The sequence below is a fragment of the Stegodyphus dumicola genome, chromosome 2 (genome assembly GCF_044657685.1).
Source record: "Stegodyphus dumicola isolate Sdum_Otavi_A_Nest chromosome 2, ASM4465768v1".
Lineage (NCBI taxonomy): Eukaryota > Metazoa > Arthropoda > Arachnida > Araneae > Eresidae > Stegodyphus > Stegodyphus dumicola.
This window is the reverse complement of record NC_140769.1, coordinates 79,149,744-79,169,418: the sequence shown is the minus strand read 5'-3', so window position 1 is coordinate 79,169,418 and position 19,675 is coordinate 79,149,744. Positions and strand designations below refer to the sequence as shown.

The window sequence follows — 19,675 nt, the reverse complement described above, 5'->3', positions numbered from 1 at the left end:
TTTTTTTGGTGAAAACATTGTTTTTAAGTTGGAAGGTAAATCTAAACAAATACATTTACTACCAGTACAGTCAAGAGTAGTTAATCCGGACTTGTCAGGACTTCGGTGATTCCGGACGATTTTTCCAGATTATAGATCATCAGTTTAAATCTAGTAAGATGGCATGCAGAAATTATAAAATAAAAAATATGAAACCGTAATTTATGAAATAAAGAACAATTATGATTTAAAGGGTATCAAAATTTACAAAAAATAAAAAAAATAAAAAAAAAAAAGCTTAATATTTATTTGTTTCCTTTATTAAACATTTCTTTCAATGTAAGTTGTTTAAGTTGCTTCATTTTTTATGTGATAATACATTCTCTTTAATTCTATAAACAGACATAATTTCTTGTTCAGTTACAAAGTTCTGCTGTTCAAGTCCTATAATTGCAGTGTCGAGAATACCAACTAATTTTGTCAATCGAAATTTTTTCGTGTTCAATAACCTCTGTCACTTTCTTCGCTATCGGAAGCGAATTATAATGACAAGGAATTTGATTTAAATCATATCAAAGAAGGCGTACATCGAAATGAAATACTACATTTAGTAAGGAATTATAAGCCAAATAAAATAAAAACATCTGCCCTGAAGATAAGGATAGTGCTGACAGATCAACTTCCAATTCATTGCGCGCTGCGGCGTTAAAGATAAACAAAGTTTAGATAAACAAACGTTAAAGTTTATATAAACAAAGGATATGCCTTTATCCATTTTTTGCAGCAATTTCACTTTTTGTTTAATGGACTTCGAAACATACTTTCGCTTTGTAGATCCTTTACATATTAGTAAATATATATCAGAAATTCTATTTGACATAATCGAAAGTTCAAGCTTACTTTTATAAAATTGCTCTAACAGTCTGCAAAAAATAATAAGCCGAATCCAATTCAAAGATTAAGGAACAACGCAATCTGCAACGTTAACTGAATTAGGTAATTTTAGCTTATACCATCTGTTATACGTTAAACGCGCATTCGTAAACGTATTTTGCGCCCACGACACGCGTATTCGCAGTCGTAAAGGTCTTACGCGCATGCATCACGCGCAAGTTTGTAGCTTCGAGGTCCGGATTATAGATGATTCCAGATTATTGGTGTCCGAATTAATGACTTTTGACTGTGTAAAATACTGAAGTAAAATTAAATTATTACTTCCATATAGCAAAGAAATAGAATAAAAACACCGTTATAAAAACAACTGCGCCAACGTTTAATTGGACTAAAATATTACTTAAATTGAATATCAAATTAAAAACCATCATATCAATGTTTAAAAGAATTAAAATATTACTTAAATACAAATACTTTAAAATAAGTAAATAAGAACACTAGAGCTAAAATGATAGCAATTAGAAGTTTACTGCCATTAAAAAAGGAGAAATGTCTAATATTTTTTTTTTTACCATTACAAAGCAGTTATTTCTTCCACAGTGACCACAATACCACATACGGCCGTCCTCAGAATAGGCCCTTTTAATGATCTTCATCTGTGATCCACATTTCTCGCACTTCATTGAAGAAGCAATTAGCGAGGTTTCCTCCAAAAATTTTAAATGAATTTCCTCTGCCCCTTGTAACAATTTATAAATCTTTCATTAGGAAAGCCAGGTTGGCCAAAATAAGCTCTCAAAAGACAAATTTTTGATTCCGATACCAATAATTCTTGGTACTTACTAATAACATTAATCTTTGAAAGGGACACATCCGTTTGCTATGAAATCTAAGGAATTTGAAGAGATGAATAATAAAATTTTAAAATGGCGCGACATTGCACAAATATTCTGTAACCAATCAGGGAGTTGATTACAGCTCGTTAATGCACAAATATTCCTTAGCCAACCAGGGAGCTGATTACATCACACAAAGAATTAAAATTATTTAAATAACCATACATAATAAAATCATCAAAAAAATGCAAAATTAAATTTTTATCTTTTATTTAACAACCGTAAATAATGTTTAAAACATTAGATTAAATTTATAGATATTAAAACCAATTACTTTTAAAGTAAGATGACGTCATTGATTACATCATCCAGAACATAAAATTATATAAAATATCATAAACAATAAAATTTTTATTTCAAATAAAAATGCAAAATTAAATTGATTTTTAATATTTAGAAGCCATAAATAATATTTAAAACATAGAATTTATGCATAATAATTATTTTTTAAATAAAAAATAACAAGGTATCGGTTACCATAAATAACTTGTCCGGCAATGGGTTTACCATAAGTCGTATCGCTCGCCAAAATCCATGCAACCGTCTACCAAAGTAGAGCACAAGTTAGTAATAAGTGTATAGTTCCCTCCCTCCCAAATTGAAATTTGGTGGTTACTATAACTAAATTTATGAGAATATGCCTGTAACATTACTGTTGAAGCTGCTTTTGCATAAAGAATAAGTTGTTGATGGTACATCAAATTTGGTGTGCTACTGTGTGCTCTAACTACACGGATGGACAATAGCTAAAGACGGATGGCAGTAGCAGTGATAGCAACCACAAAATGGAAGGCAGGAAAATCTGAAAATTAGCATTAGTGCAGGATACAGAAAGCTGTATTGTGTATATGCGAGTTTTGGATTGCCTGAGTTGTTTGTCACGTGATGCGCTGATAAAAGAGATAAAGGATTTGACATGTTGACCTTTGCTGTTCAAAAGCAAACTTGAATGGATGTTGGCAAGGTTGAAGAAAAGCGAAAAATAATATGTTGCTAAGGTGTTTGACTTTAGTCGCAGTGTTGTTTTAAGTTTGGAAATCATTTAAAACAAACAGAATGTGTAGCAAACATTACAGAGGAGATTGTGTTCACAATGTGAGATAGGTATATAGTGCTATCGACAGAAAGAACTGACACAGTACAATTATTGATATAGCAAATTAGTTACTTGCTGCTGCTACTGGCAAGCAAATCTCTGAGAAAACTGTAGCCAGATCAAGGAGGACTATATGCCTGCTGTGTGCTTTTCCTTATCCAGACAGCAATGTAGCACGTGTTTGCAGTAGTATTGCGAGATCGTAATTAGACTCGCTAGAACTGGGCTTGAGTACTATTCTTAAATGAGAGTAGGTTGAGCCTGTTACCAGATTATAGACCCAACTGATCTAGCATGGATTAGTATAGCTTATTGTCCAGAAAATGTCTAGGAAAGGACCAGAATCTGAAATGCAACATCGTGGTATAGGCCAGCAACATGTTCAAATGGCCATACGTCCCTACATGTAGTTATAACAGGGACTATGACTGGCCATTAATATATTAATGATGTTCTGCTGCCTCATGTTTGCATGTTCAGTGGTGTTGTCAGTAATAAATTTGTTTTCATGGATGACAATATATCATTAAACAGTTGCTGTCCAGGAGTGTCTAGAGAGTGAAGATATTCAACACCTCATATGGCCAGCATGTGTTCCAGATCTGAATCCTGTTGAAAATGTTTGTGATGCTTTGTGGAAGAGTATTATTGGTCAATAATGTTCTCTAATAAGCCTCTAATAAGCTCTGTCAGTGCACTCTCATCCGTGCACTGACAGAGGAATGGGATAAAGTACCCACAACAGCTGTTGGATAATGTTGTGCAAAGTATGATATGCCATGTAGAATCTTACATTGCTCTCCATGGTGACCATCCATTGACATCTTACGCTGGAATGCCTGTGACGGTAATTGCATTTTTTTTTCTTTTCACTTTTATGTATTCAGCACAACATGACCATTTTGTTCCTTGAAAATATATAAGTATGGTATAAGAAACAAAGAGCTTGCTGACATTGCTGCTAAATCTGCTGATGTACTTATACAGACATCATAAAATATTTGAAGCAACAGATTTTTCAAAAATAGCAACAACATTGGAAGTCAAAAATAAATAACAATTGCATGTGAAACTTGAAATCAAGTGTTAGGTCATAAGTAAAAACTGAAGAAATGACTTCCATCTGACATGCTTACAAATTGGTCACTTCCAGGTTAGCTATCAGTGCCTGCTAAAAAGGGAAATTGTATTGCAACTTTATCTGTAATTCGTATTTTAATTGACTCTCCTAATTTTAAATCTCTTGGGGTGAACCATTTTGGCTTGTTCACTTACCTATCTCTCTTTCAATAAATTGGAATCAATCCTTATTTTAATCTGTTTTGCTTTTTAAAAGGTACAATTTTTTGCTAGAAAATATAAAACTTGAAATGATCGTTATGTTTTTAACAACTGTAAAGCATTTTTAACACTTTACAAATTTTATTTTAGTACAAAAATTGTTGCTAATTTCTATACCAGGATATAAATTTCTCGGTACTATTCCGTTTTGAGGACCGTAAAAAATCGCCAAACTGTTGTTGATGCTAGTGCTGCCAAAAATAATTGCGGCAAACCTAACTCAAATGTATAATAGTAAATAACTATCTAAAGATTATTGTTTTAATTTAGATGAAAAGTTATTTTCATATAATACTTTTTATTATTATAATTTATATGAAAAAGGTTAAACATAACTGAATGGAAGCATAAGAGTAAATAACTATTTCAGATCATTTTTATAATTTATATAAAAAAAAGCTAAATATAACAGAATGGATTCCTCCATTGATATTTTGCTACCGAGTTAAACAACGAGATGCTCGTTGTGGTTGTTCAAACATAATTTTCTATAATGAATGACGTCTTTTCTTTGAAAACATTCTCGGTGCAGAATCGCCCACTTATTTGTTTGGCGCTTTTTACAAGGGTAAAAACAATTGGATTTTTGTCACTTTTCTTTTACTTTTTAAGTGAAAATAGGTCATTGTGTACATAGATAAAGTCAAGGGTGTGCGCAGTGCCATTTTTGTGCAATCCTGGGATTTTTGTTTTAAGTGAAAATAGGTTGATGTGTACATGGATACCGAGTATGTGCAATTCTTAAAACAATTCCCAAAGTGTTAAATCCATAGGGTATTAAAAAGGATTTAAAAATTAAACTAGTATTTCAATGGCGTCTTAAGAAATATAGAACTATCTAAACTTATGCAAATTGAAATCAGCGTGTACGCTAGATTTGGCGTGCTGTTAAATGGGCGCGTTTGCTAGATTTGCCGCTTTTGCGCATACATTTTCGCTGCAATTTTTTACGGTCCTCAAAACGGAATAATACCAATTTCTCCTCTGCATCTTTTTTTTAGACTTAAAAGCAGTTTTTAGAATTTTTCTATTCTAACTTATTTTTATTATCATGGCATGTACCTTCTTTAGCTCCTGCTGCAGTTCTCTTCTACGTATAAATATTATCTTTGTTGTCGCGAAGTTTAGTTTCTCTAGAATGGCAGCAAGTATAGATAACAATAATAAGTTTGTTCTGTGATGTTTGTAATTCTAGATGTTTTTCTTTATTATTATGAATTAAAATATGTCTAATCCATACTGGAATTAACCATTTAATTTATTAAATTATCCCATATATTATCTGTGCATAGCATCAATGAAAATCTGGTGAACTGGATGAAAAATTTCTTCTAACTATCAAAATCATGGATACCAACAGTTCTGTTCCAAATACCATTCAGTATTTGGAACAGAACTGTTTGCTGTAAATTCATGAAGAATTTACAGCGAACAAGGAAGAAGCATTAAAATTCCACCTTTGGGGGGGGGACTGGACATTCCTTTTTTTTTCAAATTGAAGCACAGTTCTCAATTGCTAATTTTAAATTTAACTATCTTGCAGCACAGTTGGAACCGGAAGTAGTACAAAACATATGGGATGTAATCCAAAGTGAGTGGAATGATAAATATGTTGCTGCAAAAGAAAGATTTTTAAAAGAAAGTAAGAAAAAAAGTATCATACGATTGCTTAGAGGGATTTCGTAAGTATCATACGATTGCTTACAGTAATTTCGCTTGGCAATACGAAATCAAATCGTTTATTGCATAAGATGAAATCACTTGCTGGAACAAATATAATGGATAAATTTTTTTGAACTTTGAGGCTTGGCAAATTGCTGGAATCCATTAAATGTATTTCATTTGCAAGTAATGAAAACTTATAACTTATCTATAATGGTAGATAAAATATTTGAAATGAACTCAACAACAGAAATTTATTGTACTGGTGCAGACAATTCTGTAATGGATACTTTGCTTGATAAAATCGCGGTACTTTTCCATTTCGCCAGCGCTAATCTTGCCACGCAGACTTGATTGGCAACAATATGTTAATAATCTGTAAATCTCGCCAAGCAGACTTGATTAACGACAACACCCAATATACACATAAAGTACAGTCAAAAGTCGTTAATCCGGACGTCCATAATCCGGATCTCAAAGCTACAAACGTTACGCATGCGCTTTTAATGTATAACGGACGGTATAGGCTAAGCTAAAATTATCTAATTATCTATTTCAATTAATGTTACTGATTGCGTTGTTCCTTAATCTTCGAATTGGATCCGGCTTATTATTTTTTTCAGACTGTTAGAGCAATTTTATAAAAGTAAGTTTGAACTTTCGATTATGTCAAAAAGAATTTCCGGTTCTGGAGCTAACAAAGGATCTAGAAAGTGAAAGCATGTTTCGATGTCCATCAAACAAAAAGTAGAATTGCTGCAAAAAATGGGTAAAGGCATAACCTTTTTTTCTAACCATTCCGAAATCTGTTTATCAATTTCACGCTGCTCTGCGGGGGTGGGGGGAAACGTCGCAGCGTGCAATGAACTGGAAGTTGATCTGTCAGCACTATCCTTATCTTCAGGGCAGATGTTTTTATTCTATTCGGCTTATAATTCTTTACTAATTGTAGTATTTCATCTCGATGTACTCCGTCTTGGATATGATTTAAATCAAATTTCTCGTGATCATAAATATCACGAATACACATCAAATAGGTTTCTGGTTGCAATTTTCTAATTTTGACTGTGCGTAATGTATGCTTTACGCATGCGTGCGTTAAAAAAAATGTTTATAATAAAGTAAACAAATAAATATTAAGCTTTTTTTTCCCTAAATTTTGATACCCTTTAGATCATAATTGCTCTTTATTTCATAAATTACAGTTTCATATTTTTAATTTTATAATTTCTGCATGCCATCTTACCAGATTTAAATTGATGATCTATAATCCGGAATCGCCGAAGTCCCGACGAGTCCGGATTCAAGATTTTTGACTGCATTATCAAATGTTAGTACTAAGAATTATTTACTTTGGATGTATAAACATTTTAATACCAATAAATGGGTCTTGCATTTCCCTTTTTCACATAAATTCCACGAGATAACTTTTCAAATTATTACATGCTGTTCCTCTGCACTTCATATTCACCATTTGGTGCTACATCATAGTCTTTCTATTTTTTGTGTGTGCGTTCCAGTTTCCAATGCGACAGAATTATATTCTTTGCATTGGAAATGCTCAAAACTTTCCTTTTCCAGTTTTTCAGTGCAGTATGATTTCCACAAATCCGAATATATTATAGTTTCTTTTTCAATATTTTCCTTAATTGCTTCTAATGCAATGCTTATGGATCGGTTTGGCAGTTTCACAAGAAAACGTTTGTTTCACGGCAAGCTCCACCAAAGATCCACTGTTCCAGTCCACAACTGTTCGGTGACTGAATTTTTACACCATTTAACTGAAGGTAACTCTTCTCTCCAACCATAAATAAAGCTCACACACTTCAAGAAACTCAATTTTGGTGACTCAAACTATGTGTCTCTCCGGCTACTTCTTTTACTGAGACAAGTTGTTCAGTACCACTGAACTTCATCTCAAATAAAATTTCATTCATGATTATTATCAGAATTAGCAATTTTAGGCGAAATGCCTTTGGCTTGAAAGAATCTGACAGATTTTTCCTCTGTTCTGGGTGAATCCCGAATTTTCATTGATTTTTTTATCTATTTTTGACGCATTGGGGAAAAGACATTACTGACAAAAAAATGGCTGTGACTTGGCTTGAAATGTGGCAGTAAAAGGTTACCAGCCGGGACATGCCGTTTGGCGTCGGCTGTCTCATTTTTGGTTACTTTATTGCTTCACTGGCGAAATGGAAACGTACCAAAATCTCTAACAGAAAAACAGATTTTGAAACTACATATTCTCGGACAGTCTGGAGGTACATATTGACACTCTGGCTTTAATCGATTCAAGAGTCATAATCATTCAAGGAAGAAATATTATTCCAATAGATCGTAATGCTATTATTACTTTAAGTTTGATGATAAATGTTACCCTAGTGATTGTAAAAGAACATGTAGTTAGTAGTCATTGGAAAACTCTGATCAGCAGTAGGTTCAACAGCAGGTTCTGCGGCAGATGAAGTAAAAGACTGCCGTAAATACCAGTTATTTGTTACTGGTAAAATAACCAACTGGTTTACACTTTCTTATGGAGAGTGGTGCTGACTTGTCCATCATTCCAGCAGCATCAAACCATAAAACATGTAATTCTTTTAAATTGAATGCTGCAAATGGAACCATAATACCTGCTTTTGATTTCACAATTTTAACTTTGGATTTAGGTATCTGTTGGTCATTTCAGTTTCCTTTTTTAATTGCTAAAGTGGATCAAGCTCTTTTATGTACAGATGTTTTAACTAAATTTAAATTGCTAATTGGTATGCACAACAGAAAGTTAATATATTAAGTCACTAATTTATCTATTAAGTCATGTTACATACATAATGTGTGGATAGCATAAGCACGACTGATAAAAATTGTAAATCTGCAAATTTGCTACTGCAGTGTCCCAATTTAATAAAACCAAACCTGTTGATTTGCAACTTGCAACATAACACAAAGCACTGTCTACTAAAGTTCCTCATGTAACTGCTCCTTATGAATTAAGTGCAAATAAGCTAAAATTGGTAAAACAAGATTTCACATTTATGTAAGAAAATGACATAATTAGACCTTCAGAATCTCCATGGGACAGTCTACTTTATTTAGTTTTTTAGAAGGATAGAAGTTGCGACCATGTGAGGACTACAAGTGTTTAAATGCACTAACAACTACCGACTGTTATCCTCTCCCCAGATTAGAGGATTTTCACCATATATTAAAACAAAAGAAAATGTTTTCATAAACTGACCTATGTAAAGCTTACTGTCAAATTCCATTTGCGGAAGAAGATAAAAAGACAGCAGCTGTACTATTGCCATTTAGGTTATATGAGTTGAACTTAATGAGCTTCGGGTTAAGAAATGCCCCATCTACATTTCAATGAAATATCAGCGAAGCAGTTTTCAGACTAGACTTTGTTGCATATTTAGATGACATTTTAGTAGTTTCTTCAATGGAAAATGAATATTCAGAGCATCTAAAACCGGTTCTCTCTTGATTAGAACAGTATGGTCTTCGTATAAATCCTGAAATGTCAGGTAGGGGAGTGAATGAACTAGAATTTCTTGGATACGTTGATTATTCTGGGAGACTCGAAACTCCTTCCTGAAAAGTAAATGTAATCTTGAATTGCAGATTACCAAAAACCATTCATGAATTGCACGTTTTCTTGGTCTAATTAATTTCTGTAGGCGATAAATCAAGGATGCTGCCAAAAATCAGACAATAACTCCATGAGTATTTAAAAGGTGCTGAGAAAAAAAGATAAAAATAAAATACTATGGATCGAAGAAGCAAAAGAAAATTTTGAGCAATACGAAAATGACCTGGCAAAACCGTCAAGTCTTAAGCTAATATAACAACTTTACTTGCGTAAACTGTGATTACTCCCCCAGAGTTCCCCACTAATCACATGCCAGTCTTTGCATTAAAGTCACCAATAATCAGTTTTATATTATTTGAGAAGGATTTGTCAAGTTTATCATAAAACTCATCCTTAATAGCATCGCATATGTCCTCAGTAGGTGCATGAACATTCATAATACTGCAGCGGCAGTGCCAAACAGGCGATACGGACTTAAAAACTGTACAGAAAAGCGCCAATTGGCGAAACAGTAAACCCGTTTGGCAAACCTACAGGCTGACGGAGAGAGAAGATTTTTCCCCGGCAGTCAAGTGGAACTACTTCAACAAATGTGTGCGTCTCTGTTTTCGCCGAGATATGTAATCTTGTGTACTCGCATCTGTACTGTGCTCTGAATTTCTTAAGCCGTTATAATGTACCTGGCAACTGTTACTTTTCCTTATTAAATTTGATTATTAATTGTAACATGTCTATCTTAACTAAGATTTCGGCTTTCCTAGTTAATGTTAGGGATATTTTCGTATGCACGTGTTACTCACACGTACATCATTGGTGACCCTGTCCCTCGCTCCTTCTGTTTCGATCCCTAATGACTATCTGTCTCAATCTTTGTTTAAAAACTAAAAATATGCCTTATTTTGATGCCAATGCTCTTCCTTATGACTGATAAAGGCTCAACCCTATTTATTTCCTCCTCATTTTATCATACGGATTACACGTGGTTTATCACACTTAAGGAGGATTTACAGGTATGTGGTCAAATTTTTTTAATTATCTGTGATTGGTCTTAATTATGTTTTTGTGATATGTTTTGCTCTAAAATTATAGTTTTAATTTAATTATTGATTGTTTAAAATTGATCTTTGGGCAATATTCGTGCTCACACTTTTATTGAGATATTGAATGTCTTCATTATTTTATTCTAAATTGATACTGTTTTGATAAGGTATAGTGCAAAACATTAAGTTTACGATTTACGATATATTTATAATTGGCAACCATGCCAGGATCGGAAGGCCAAACCAACGAGGAATCGAATATGGCGGTTCAGGAGCCACAAATCTCACACGTGGCAGTTAAAATTCCCCCTTTATGGAAAAAAAATGTTAAACTTTGGTTTATTCAAGTTGAAAGTAACTTTGCTTTAGCGAAGATTAGTAGCGATAGTACAAAATACAACCACGTGGTTTCTTCGATAGACCCTGAAACTCTTTCCGCAGTATCAGATATTTTATTTAATCCCCCAGCGACGGCTAAATATGATGCCCTTAAAGCTAGGTTAATAGTAGAATTCTCAGATTCGGAAAGCGAGCAAATACGCAGACTTATTTCTGAATTGCATTTAGGGGACGACAAACCATCTCACTTATTGAGAAAAATGAGAGAATTAGGTGGAAATTGTATAACTGACAAATTTTTAAAATCATTATGGCTGCAAAGGTTACCTTCCGAGGTGCATGCCATTTTATCAATAAGTTCGGAATCCTTAGGCAATTTAGCAAAAATGGCTGATAAGATAGCTGAAGTGCGCACGCCAACGAACAACAGCGTGTTCGCGGTCCAGGCAGCTTCGGCGAGTTCCCTCAGAAACCCTAACAATTCTGGTGCCCCCCTCGAGGAGCTTAAGGCCTTAAGGAGTGAAATCTCTGCCCTAAGTAAACAAGTCGAGCGACTCTCCCGCGGAAAAACGAGGAATAATTTCCCCCGGGATCAACATAACACAGCACGTAGTTTTTCGCGTTGGCATTCCCGAGAGCGTGTGAACAATTATTGTTATTTTCATTCGAGATTTGGTAATAATGCACGAAAATGTCGAGCACCTTGTTCCTTTTCTCAGAAAACTACGGCCCAGGAAAACTAGCAGTAGCGGCTGTCGATCGAAATTCATCGGCAGTCGCGCATTCATGTCGTTTACATGTTTACGATAACAGATTAAATTTAAACTTTTTGATTGATTTGGGCTCGGATGTTTCATGTGTGACACCGACTTCTAAGTTTAAGAAAATGCATCCTGATTCGCTTCAATTATTTGCCGCGAATAATTCCAGAATTTCTACGTATGGAACAAAATTGTTAACTGTGAATTTAGGACTTAGACGAAACTTTTCTTGGAAGTTTTTAATCGCCGATGTACCAGTGCCTATAATAGGAGCCGACTTTTTAAGGCATTTTGATCTTTTAATCGATTTAAAACGAGGTAGGCTTATCGATAATACTACGAAATTAACTCGTATTGGTTCTCTTTCCGATTCTAAAAATTATTTTTCGGTAAAGTTAATATCTGGTAATTCACCATATCACAGAATCTTGAAAGACTTTCCGGAGGTACTGAAGTTAAAATCCGATTCGGGTAGAGTAAAGCATAGTACGGTTCATTACATCGAAACAAACGGTCCTCCTGTGCACAGTAAACCGCGTAGGTTAAGCCCTAAGTTATACGAAGCAGTAAAAAAAGAATTTCAATTTATGATAGATCAAGGTATTTGTAGACCATCAAAATCAGCATGGTCATCACCTCTTCATGTAGTTTCTAAAAGTTCGGGCGACATACGGCCAATAGGAGACTACCGAAAACTAAACGCGTGCACTGAACCCGACAGATACCCTATCCCGCATTTACAAGACTTTAATAATACGCTTAGCGGAAAGACAATTTTTTCAAAAATTGATATCGTTCGGGCATATCATCATATACCAGTCCATCCAGATCATATACCGAAAACTGCAGTTTGCACCCCATTTGGTCTTTTCGAATTTCCGTTTTTAAATTTCGGACTGTGCGGAGCAGCTCAAACCTTTCAAAGGTTTATGAACGAAATTCTTGGAGATCTAAAATTCGCCTACGTCTACTTAGATGATATTTTGATATTTAGTGATACGGAAGATGAGCATAAATCTCACCTACGTACTGTTTTTGAAAGATTAACTTCATATGGATTGACAATTAACGCTTCGAAATGTGTTTTCGGCGTTCCGGAAATATCTTTTTTAGGCCATATAATCAATAAAGATGGTACCAAGCCTCTGACGAACAAAGTGGAACCGATACTTAACTACCCACTTCCTAAAACGGTAAAAGATTTGCAGAGATTTTTAGGATTTTTAAATTTTTACCGTCGATTTTTACCCAACGTAGCCCAGAATCAAATACATTTAACTTCGTATTTAAAAGGGGCTAAGAAAAATGATAAGACAATCCTGAATTTGTCTGAGGAAGCGCGGAGTGAATTTCAAAAGTGCAAACAGCTAATCGCTAATGCTGTTCTTTTGGCACACCCGAAGAAAGATGCCCAGTTGGTTTTACAGGTTGATGCGTCAGACTTCGCGATCGGTGGAACGCTATCACAAATAGTTGATAGAAATTTACAGCCTCTCGCATTTTTCTCACGAAAGCTTTCGCAGGCGGAAAGGAACTATAGTGCGTATGATCGAGAGCTATTGGCAGCTTATGCTGCTATTAGGCATTTTAAGCATATGTTGGAAGCACGGAACTTTTCTTTAATCACCGATCACAAACCGCTCACGTATGCATTCCGACAGCGTTTGGATAAGTGTTCACCTCGTCAGGCTAGGCAGTTAGACTTTATCTCCCAATTCACCACTGAAATTCGCCATATAAAAGGTTCGGAGAATATCGCTGCCGACGTACTTTCGCGTATAGAAGCAATAAGCATGCCTAACCCTATCGACTATGAGGAAATCGCTAAAATGCAAGAAATCGACCCAGAATTACAAACATTGCTTAAAGAGTCAAAAGTTCTACATCTCAAAAAAGTTACCTTACCGAATTGTAGCTTACCGATATATTGCGATGTGTCAACAGGTAACGCCCGTCCTTACATTCCTCCGGCATTCCGTGAGAAAGTTTTTGCCACCTTGCACAATTTGTCTCACCCCGGCATTCGCGCATCAACAAAGTTAGTATGTTCACGGTTTGTTTGGTCTTCCATCCGCAAAGATTGCGCGAAATGGGCACGGCAGTGCATTCCGTGCCAGAAAGCAAAAGTAAGCAGGCATACTAGAACCCCGTTAATGAAGTTTCCAGACCAATCACAGAGGTTTGATCACGTCCACCTTGACCTTGTTGGTCCCCTACCTCCTTCTCAAAATAATCATTACTGTCTAACTATGATAGATAGATTTACTAGATGGCCCGAAGCAGTACCCATACCAGACATAACAGCACGCACAGTAGCACAGGTTTTCTATGACCACTGGATTACTCGATTTGGTTGTCCGACTGTTATTACTACCGACCAAGGGCGACAGTTTGAAAGCGGCTTATTTCGAGCCCTTTCCCAATTATTGGGAATCAAGAGGATCAGGACGTCTCCTTACCACCCACAGGCAAATGGACTGATCGAGGAATTCCACCGTCCTTTGAAAGCTGCCTTAAAAGCGCACGATACCAGTGACTGGGTGGCTGCCCTTCCAACGCTGCTGATGGGTTTCCGCGCCGCTCTCAAAGAGGACATAGGAGCAACCACTTCTGAACTGGTGTATGGAAAGACTATCCTACGGCCCAGGAATCCTACTCCCAGGAGAATTTTTCAATCCGACACCTCCGGATGCGTCCCCCAAACAGTTTGTGGAGGATTTAAAATCTCACTTTGCCAGTGTCCGCCCGACCACGACTTCTAGCCACGGCCAGCGAACATGTTTCATTCATCCACGCCTTCACAAGTCCACATATGTGTTTGTTCGACACGACGGAGTTAGAAAACCACTTCAAACTCCTTATGATGGACCATTTAAGGTGCTAGAAAGACGAGATAAAACGTTTGATCTCGAAATAAAAGGGACTAAGCAAACAATCTCCATAGATAGACTGAAACCCGCTTTTGTAACCATGGACTCTTCTCAAGTTGCTTCCAAGAGTGTGAAAAAAACTTCGGACAATTGTATCACCCGTTCTGGACGATTAATCCGACCCCCGCATCGGTATGTCACATTTCGTTGACACTGCGGAGGGAGTATGCAGCGGCAGTGCCAAACAGGCGATACGGACTTAAAAACTGTACAGAAAAGCGCCAATTGGCGAAACAGTAAACCCGTTTGGCAAACCTACAGGCTGACGGAGAGAGAAGATTTTTCCCCGGCAGTCAAGTGGAACTACTTCAACAAATGTGTGCGTCTCTGTTTTCGCCGAGATATGTAATCTTGTGTACTCGCATCTGTACTGTGCTCTGAATTTCTTAAGCCGTTATAATGTACCCGGCAACTGTTACTTTTCCTTATTAAATTTGATTATTAATTGTAACATGTCTATCTTAACTAAGATTTCGGCTTTCCTAGTTAATGTTAGGGATATTTTCGTATGCACGTGTTACTCACACGTACATCAATACTACACTGCTGGCCATTAAAATTGCAACACCAGGAAGGAATGATCTGACGATTGTCAAAATATCACACGAAAAGAAGAAAAGTTTGGGATATGAAAATGAGATTAGGATTTCAGTGCATTTAGATGATGCAGAGGGAGAAATTACATTAATAATACTGCATAAAAGAAAAGCTGTGTAGTGGTTTTCTCATTTGGAAAGCACTTTGGTGTTTGCTCAGAATATTGTGCTATGCCTCGAATAATAAGAAATGTTTACCAGCAAGTGTCGGAATTCATTAGAGGCTGGATCATTGCCTATTGAAAGTGTGGATTATCATTACGTGATATTGCCCATCATACTGGTCGATGTCCAACCACTGTCATTCAAATATGAAATCAGTGGGTTGCTGAGGGTCATACTGAATGGCATGCAGATTCTAGACTCCCTCCCATGACTAACAACTGAGGGGACACACATATTGTGAGGTTAGGCCTGCAAAACTGTAAAATCACATCAGAGACGATTAGTCATGAAATGGGCATGTTTGCAGCAAGCCAGGTATCCAATTGTACAGTGTGTTGACGTTTGCAGCAGCATGTGCTATCAGCATGGTGACCATTAATTAAATTTCTTTGACAATGCAGCATAGGGAGACGGCGACTCTGAAGCACCGAATGACAAAGCTGGATACAGGAGTGGCACAATATTGTCTTTCCTGGTTCTGTGTGCAGCATTCTGAAGGCCATATATGTATCCGGAGGCTCAAAGGGAACCGCACATCACCTGCTTGCATTTCGATATGGGCAAAGGTGCCATGCACATGGTGTGATGGTTTTGGCAGCCATTGGGTACACAATGCACATATCTCTAGTTCGGATCATGGTAATTTGAATGCAGATTGGTAGATTTCTGACATCTTGCGTCTTGTGGTTGTGCTCTATCTTTGAGGCCTGCCAGACGCCATTTTCCAACAAGATAATGCAAGATCACAATTAGCATGTTGTGTTGTGACCTTCCTCAATATACCGTGTGGCATATACTTGAAGCACCATGGAATGAGTTGCCCGTTTCTATCAGTCAAACCCATTTTGACTCCATGCCTAACCGGGTAAAGGCCGTTTTAGCTGTCAGGAGTGGCAGCTGATTCTACTAATATCACACCTATGTAAACCCCCAAACTGCTTACATTTAATCATTTTGTCTTCATGCCATACTGTTAATATACAGTTTTTGTATTTGCTTTCCTTCATAGTGTTGCAGTTTTAATGGCCAGCAGTGTAACATTTTGAGGACAAGATCGAATCTGTACTTTACCAATCCTTTCATTTATAGGTTTGAAGCATTTGATTCTGTCTCTTATTATTCTTGTTATGACAAATCCTACCCCAAATTAGTGCTGCTTGTCCTGACAGCTAATAGAAAACACTGCATCTTCTTTATTATTACTTTCCTCGTGTAAACTGTGATTACCCACAGAGTTCCCCATTAATCTCATGCCAATCTTTGCATAAAAGTTACCAATAATTGATTTGATATCATATGAGGTGCATTTGTCATAGGAGTCTTCAAGTTTATCGTACTTTTAGAGTTGGCGTATTCAAATTCCATCAAAATTTTAGCATGTGTGTTGGAAATTAAACTCGGTTGTTATGGATGCTCAAAAGAAAAAGGAACTAAAGAAAAGAAAAAAAAAAAAAAAAAAAAAGCTGTGCCCTCCCCCCCCCCATTCAGTTAAAAGACATAAAATAAGTATTCAGTTATTGTGTAATAATGAATTCCAGAGTAGAACTTTGAATGAATCCAGACTTTTGAGAAGCTACATATTAAGTAAGCTTACCCTCTTTTCCCTGCCTGATGAGTAAAGAAATATTAATTCATATAATGCTGACTTTAGCTCCTAATTTTTTTCTTTCCTCCTTAAAGGTATAAAGAGATGACAGAAAAGTTCAAAGTAGATTATACTGCTGGTGGTGCTTGTCAAAATACAATGAGAGTGGCCCAAGTGAGTTAATTTTTAATGCAGTTAAATATTTATAATTGAATGCAGCATAAATTTTGTGTTTAATATTTTTCAGCAGCTGTGAAAATGCTATATGTATCGATTTAATATATATTTATTTTATATTTAATCTACATTTATTTTATTTTATGTTGGCTTATACTTTGAACAAATTTAATATATTATAATTATTAAAACCATAGATAATATTTTTGTGACTGGCTTCTAATAAAATTGACTTTAAAAAGGTGTAAATATTATAATTTAGAATTTTAGGGCCTCAATTATATAATACTAACTAAATGGCCTTCTGATCCCAGTACACTGTCACAATATGTCTGTCCTCTGGGGCATTAGTCAGGGGAGGGCATTAAGATCCTGCATGCTGTCCAGTATGACCCTTGGCAATCCATTGATTCTATATTCATGTGACAGTGCGATGGGCGATATCACGGAACGATAATTCACACTCTCGATAGGCAGCAATCTTGCCTCTCAGATTCCGACATTTGCTGGTAAGAATTTCTTCTTATTATTCGACACATAACATGATACTCTGAGCAAACTCTGACTTCACAAAGCGCTTTCCGAATGAGAAATCCACTGCACAACTTTTCTTTCGTGGAGATCTTCAGATGTCGTTTTTCCCTCCTGCATCATCTAAATGGGCTGAAATACTAATCATTTGCATATCCCAAATTCTTCTTCCTTTCATGTGAATTTGACATTTGTCAGATCATTCCTTCCTGGTATTGCAATTTTAATGTCCAGCAGTGCATATTGAAACTTAAAACATTCCTATGAGGGTTGCTATTTATATTTTTGGCCTTGGAAACAGTAAGTTTTGCTAGGCGACCACAGACAATTCCAGTTGAAAGTTTGATATTTTTAACCATAACTTCTTTAGAATGTTTTGCCATTTTAGTGTGATTTGTGTTGTTTACAGTAAAATAAAAAATTCATTTTGTGCTAAAAATAGAATTGACTTGTGAACCTTTTCGTGCGATTATTTTTCATAACTTTCAACTTGAATTATCAAGACAAGTGCTTCAATGAACTTAATTGTTTATACAGTGATAAAATGCCATCCTACAGCACTGTGTGTAAATAACTGGTATAACGAATTCAATCGTGGTCGGCGTTTGCTCCAGGATGAGTTCCTTGAAGATCATCCAAAATCAGTTGCTGTGACAGAAAATATCGATGCTGTGTGTGAATTGATAAGGTAAGATTGTCATGTAGCATACCATGAGATTGAGGCATCTTTGGGCATTAGTATGACAAGCATCAATAAGATATTACATAAACATTTGGTCATAAAAAAGATTTGTTCATGTTGGGTCCCACATAATGAAGGTCATGTAGTAATTGTTTTGCTATGTAAATAAAATGCTGAAGTCTTTGGGAAATTTAGTTGATGTTAGAAAACTGCAAAATATCTCTGCAATGTAAATTTTGTAAAATGTATAATAAACTCTATTAAATATCTCTAATATTTTAAAACCATAAAAAACTGTGCAATGTATGTAATCTATTGCTAATAGAAAAATTAGGATAAGTGTTTTAAGTACTTAAAGAAGGTGCCTCATTGGCATTTTTGAAGTAATTGAAGGAAGAGAATCAGAAAGTTTAGATTTTAACTAATAGTACTTAACTTGCAAAGATTGTATTTCTGTATTTTTGAAAATGATAAAGCCATTTTTTACATAGCAAAGTGCTTCATTCATACATCACAAATTTAAAAATTATCAAAAATATTGACAAGTTTAATACATAATCAAAAATATTGTTTTGTCATAAAATACATTTTCTTATTAAATTTACCAAAAATATGACAGAAGCGTACTGTTTTGTAGGGGCTTTAGTCTTTCCATACTGTGGTTTTACTCCTCTTAGAAAAAATTCTAAAAATTATGAAATGTAATTTTAGTAATAGTATTATATCATAAACTAGTCAATTTATAGATGACCTTTGATTAAAATTATGCTGAGTATATATTAAATTGTTTTCTAGCGATGTATAAAACTTATAAATTTGATGATAATTGTTTAAAACAATATAAAATAAAATTTCTTGCTTTGGTTTTCAGAGGATCTCTACTTCCCCTTTTTTGATTTCTGGAGAAGATCACTGCAAATTTAATGATTTAAAAAAAAAAAAAAAAAAAAAAATCCCCACAAACCTGTGATTTTGAAAATCAAATTGGTAGCAATGTTGTAGTGTTACAACTGATAAATTAACTACAGCTAAAATGAGCAGGGATAAAAAAGTGTCAAAGTAGGGAAGAAAAAACTCATTACTTCTACACTTTAGGCTGAACTAAAACGTCTGTTGAAGGCTTGTAATATTTTTGTCGAATGAAAAATTAGTAATAAATATTTTTTATCTTAAAATGCATTTTCATAATTTGCTTCTAAAATGTAATAAAATATGAATATGATAAAAGTAACTAGATATAAAATTACATGAAAATATTCAGAAGTGCATTATAAATTTTAATTATCATTTTTTGATAATGTTTATCTTTGTTGATATCGTGTGTCAGATTTTTAAAACAGTTTTCAATTCTTCCTTTGTTTTAGTTATACTTTATGTATGGATTTTTATAGCATTCCATGAAATGTATT

General features: G+C 35.1%; 1 protein-coding gene across 2 annotated transcripts in view; it reads left to right on the top strand.

The window, feature by feature from the left end:
• The window catches only part of Adk2 (Adenosine kinase 2), a 212,525-nt gene that overhangs the window by 108,324 nt on the left and 84,526 nt on the right, over window positions 1-19,675 (top strand). For both annotated transcript variants that reach the window (XM_085810799.1, XM_085810800.1), the window contains exon 4: window positions 16,972-17,050. In XM_085810799.1, coding sequence (XP_085666925.1) covers window positions 16,972-17,050 — 79 coding nt within the window. The remainder of the gene's footprint in view (window positions 1-16,971; window positions 17,051-19,675) is intronic.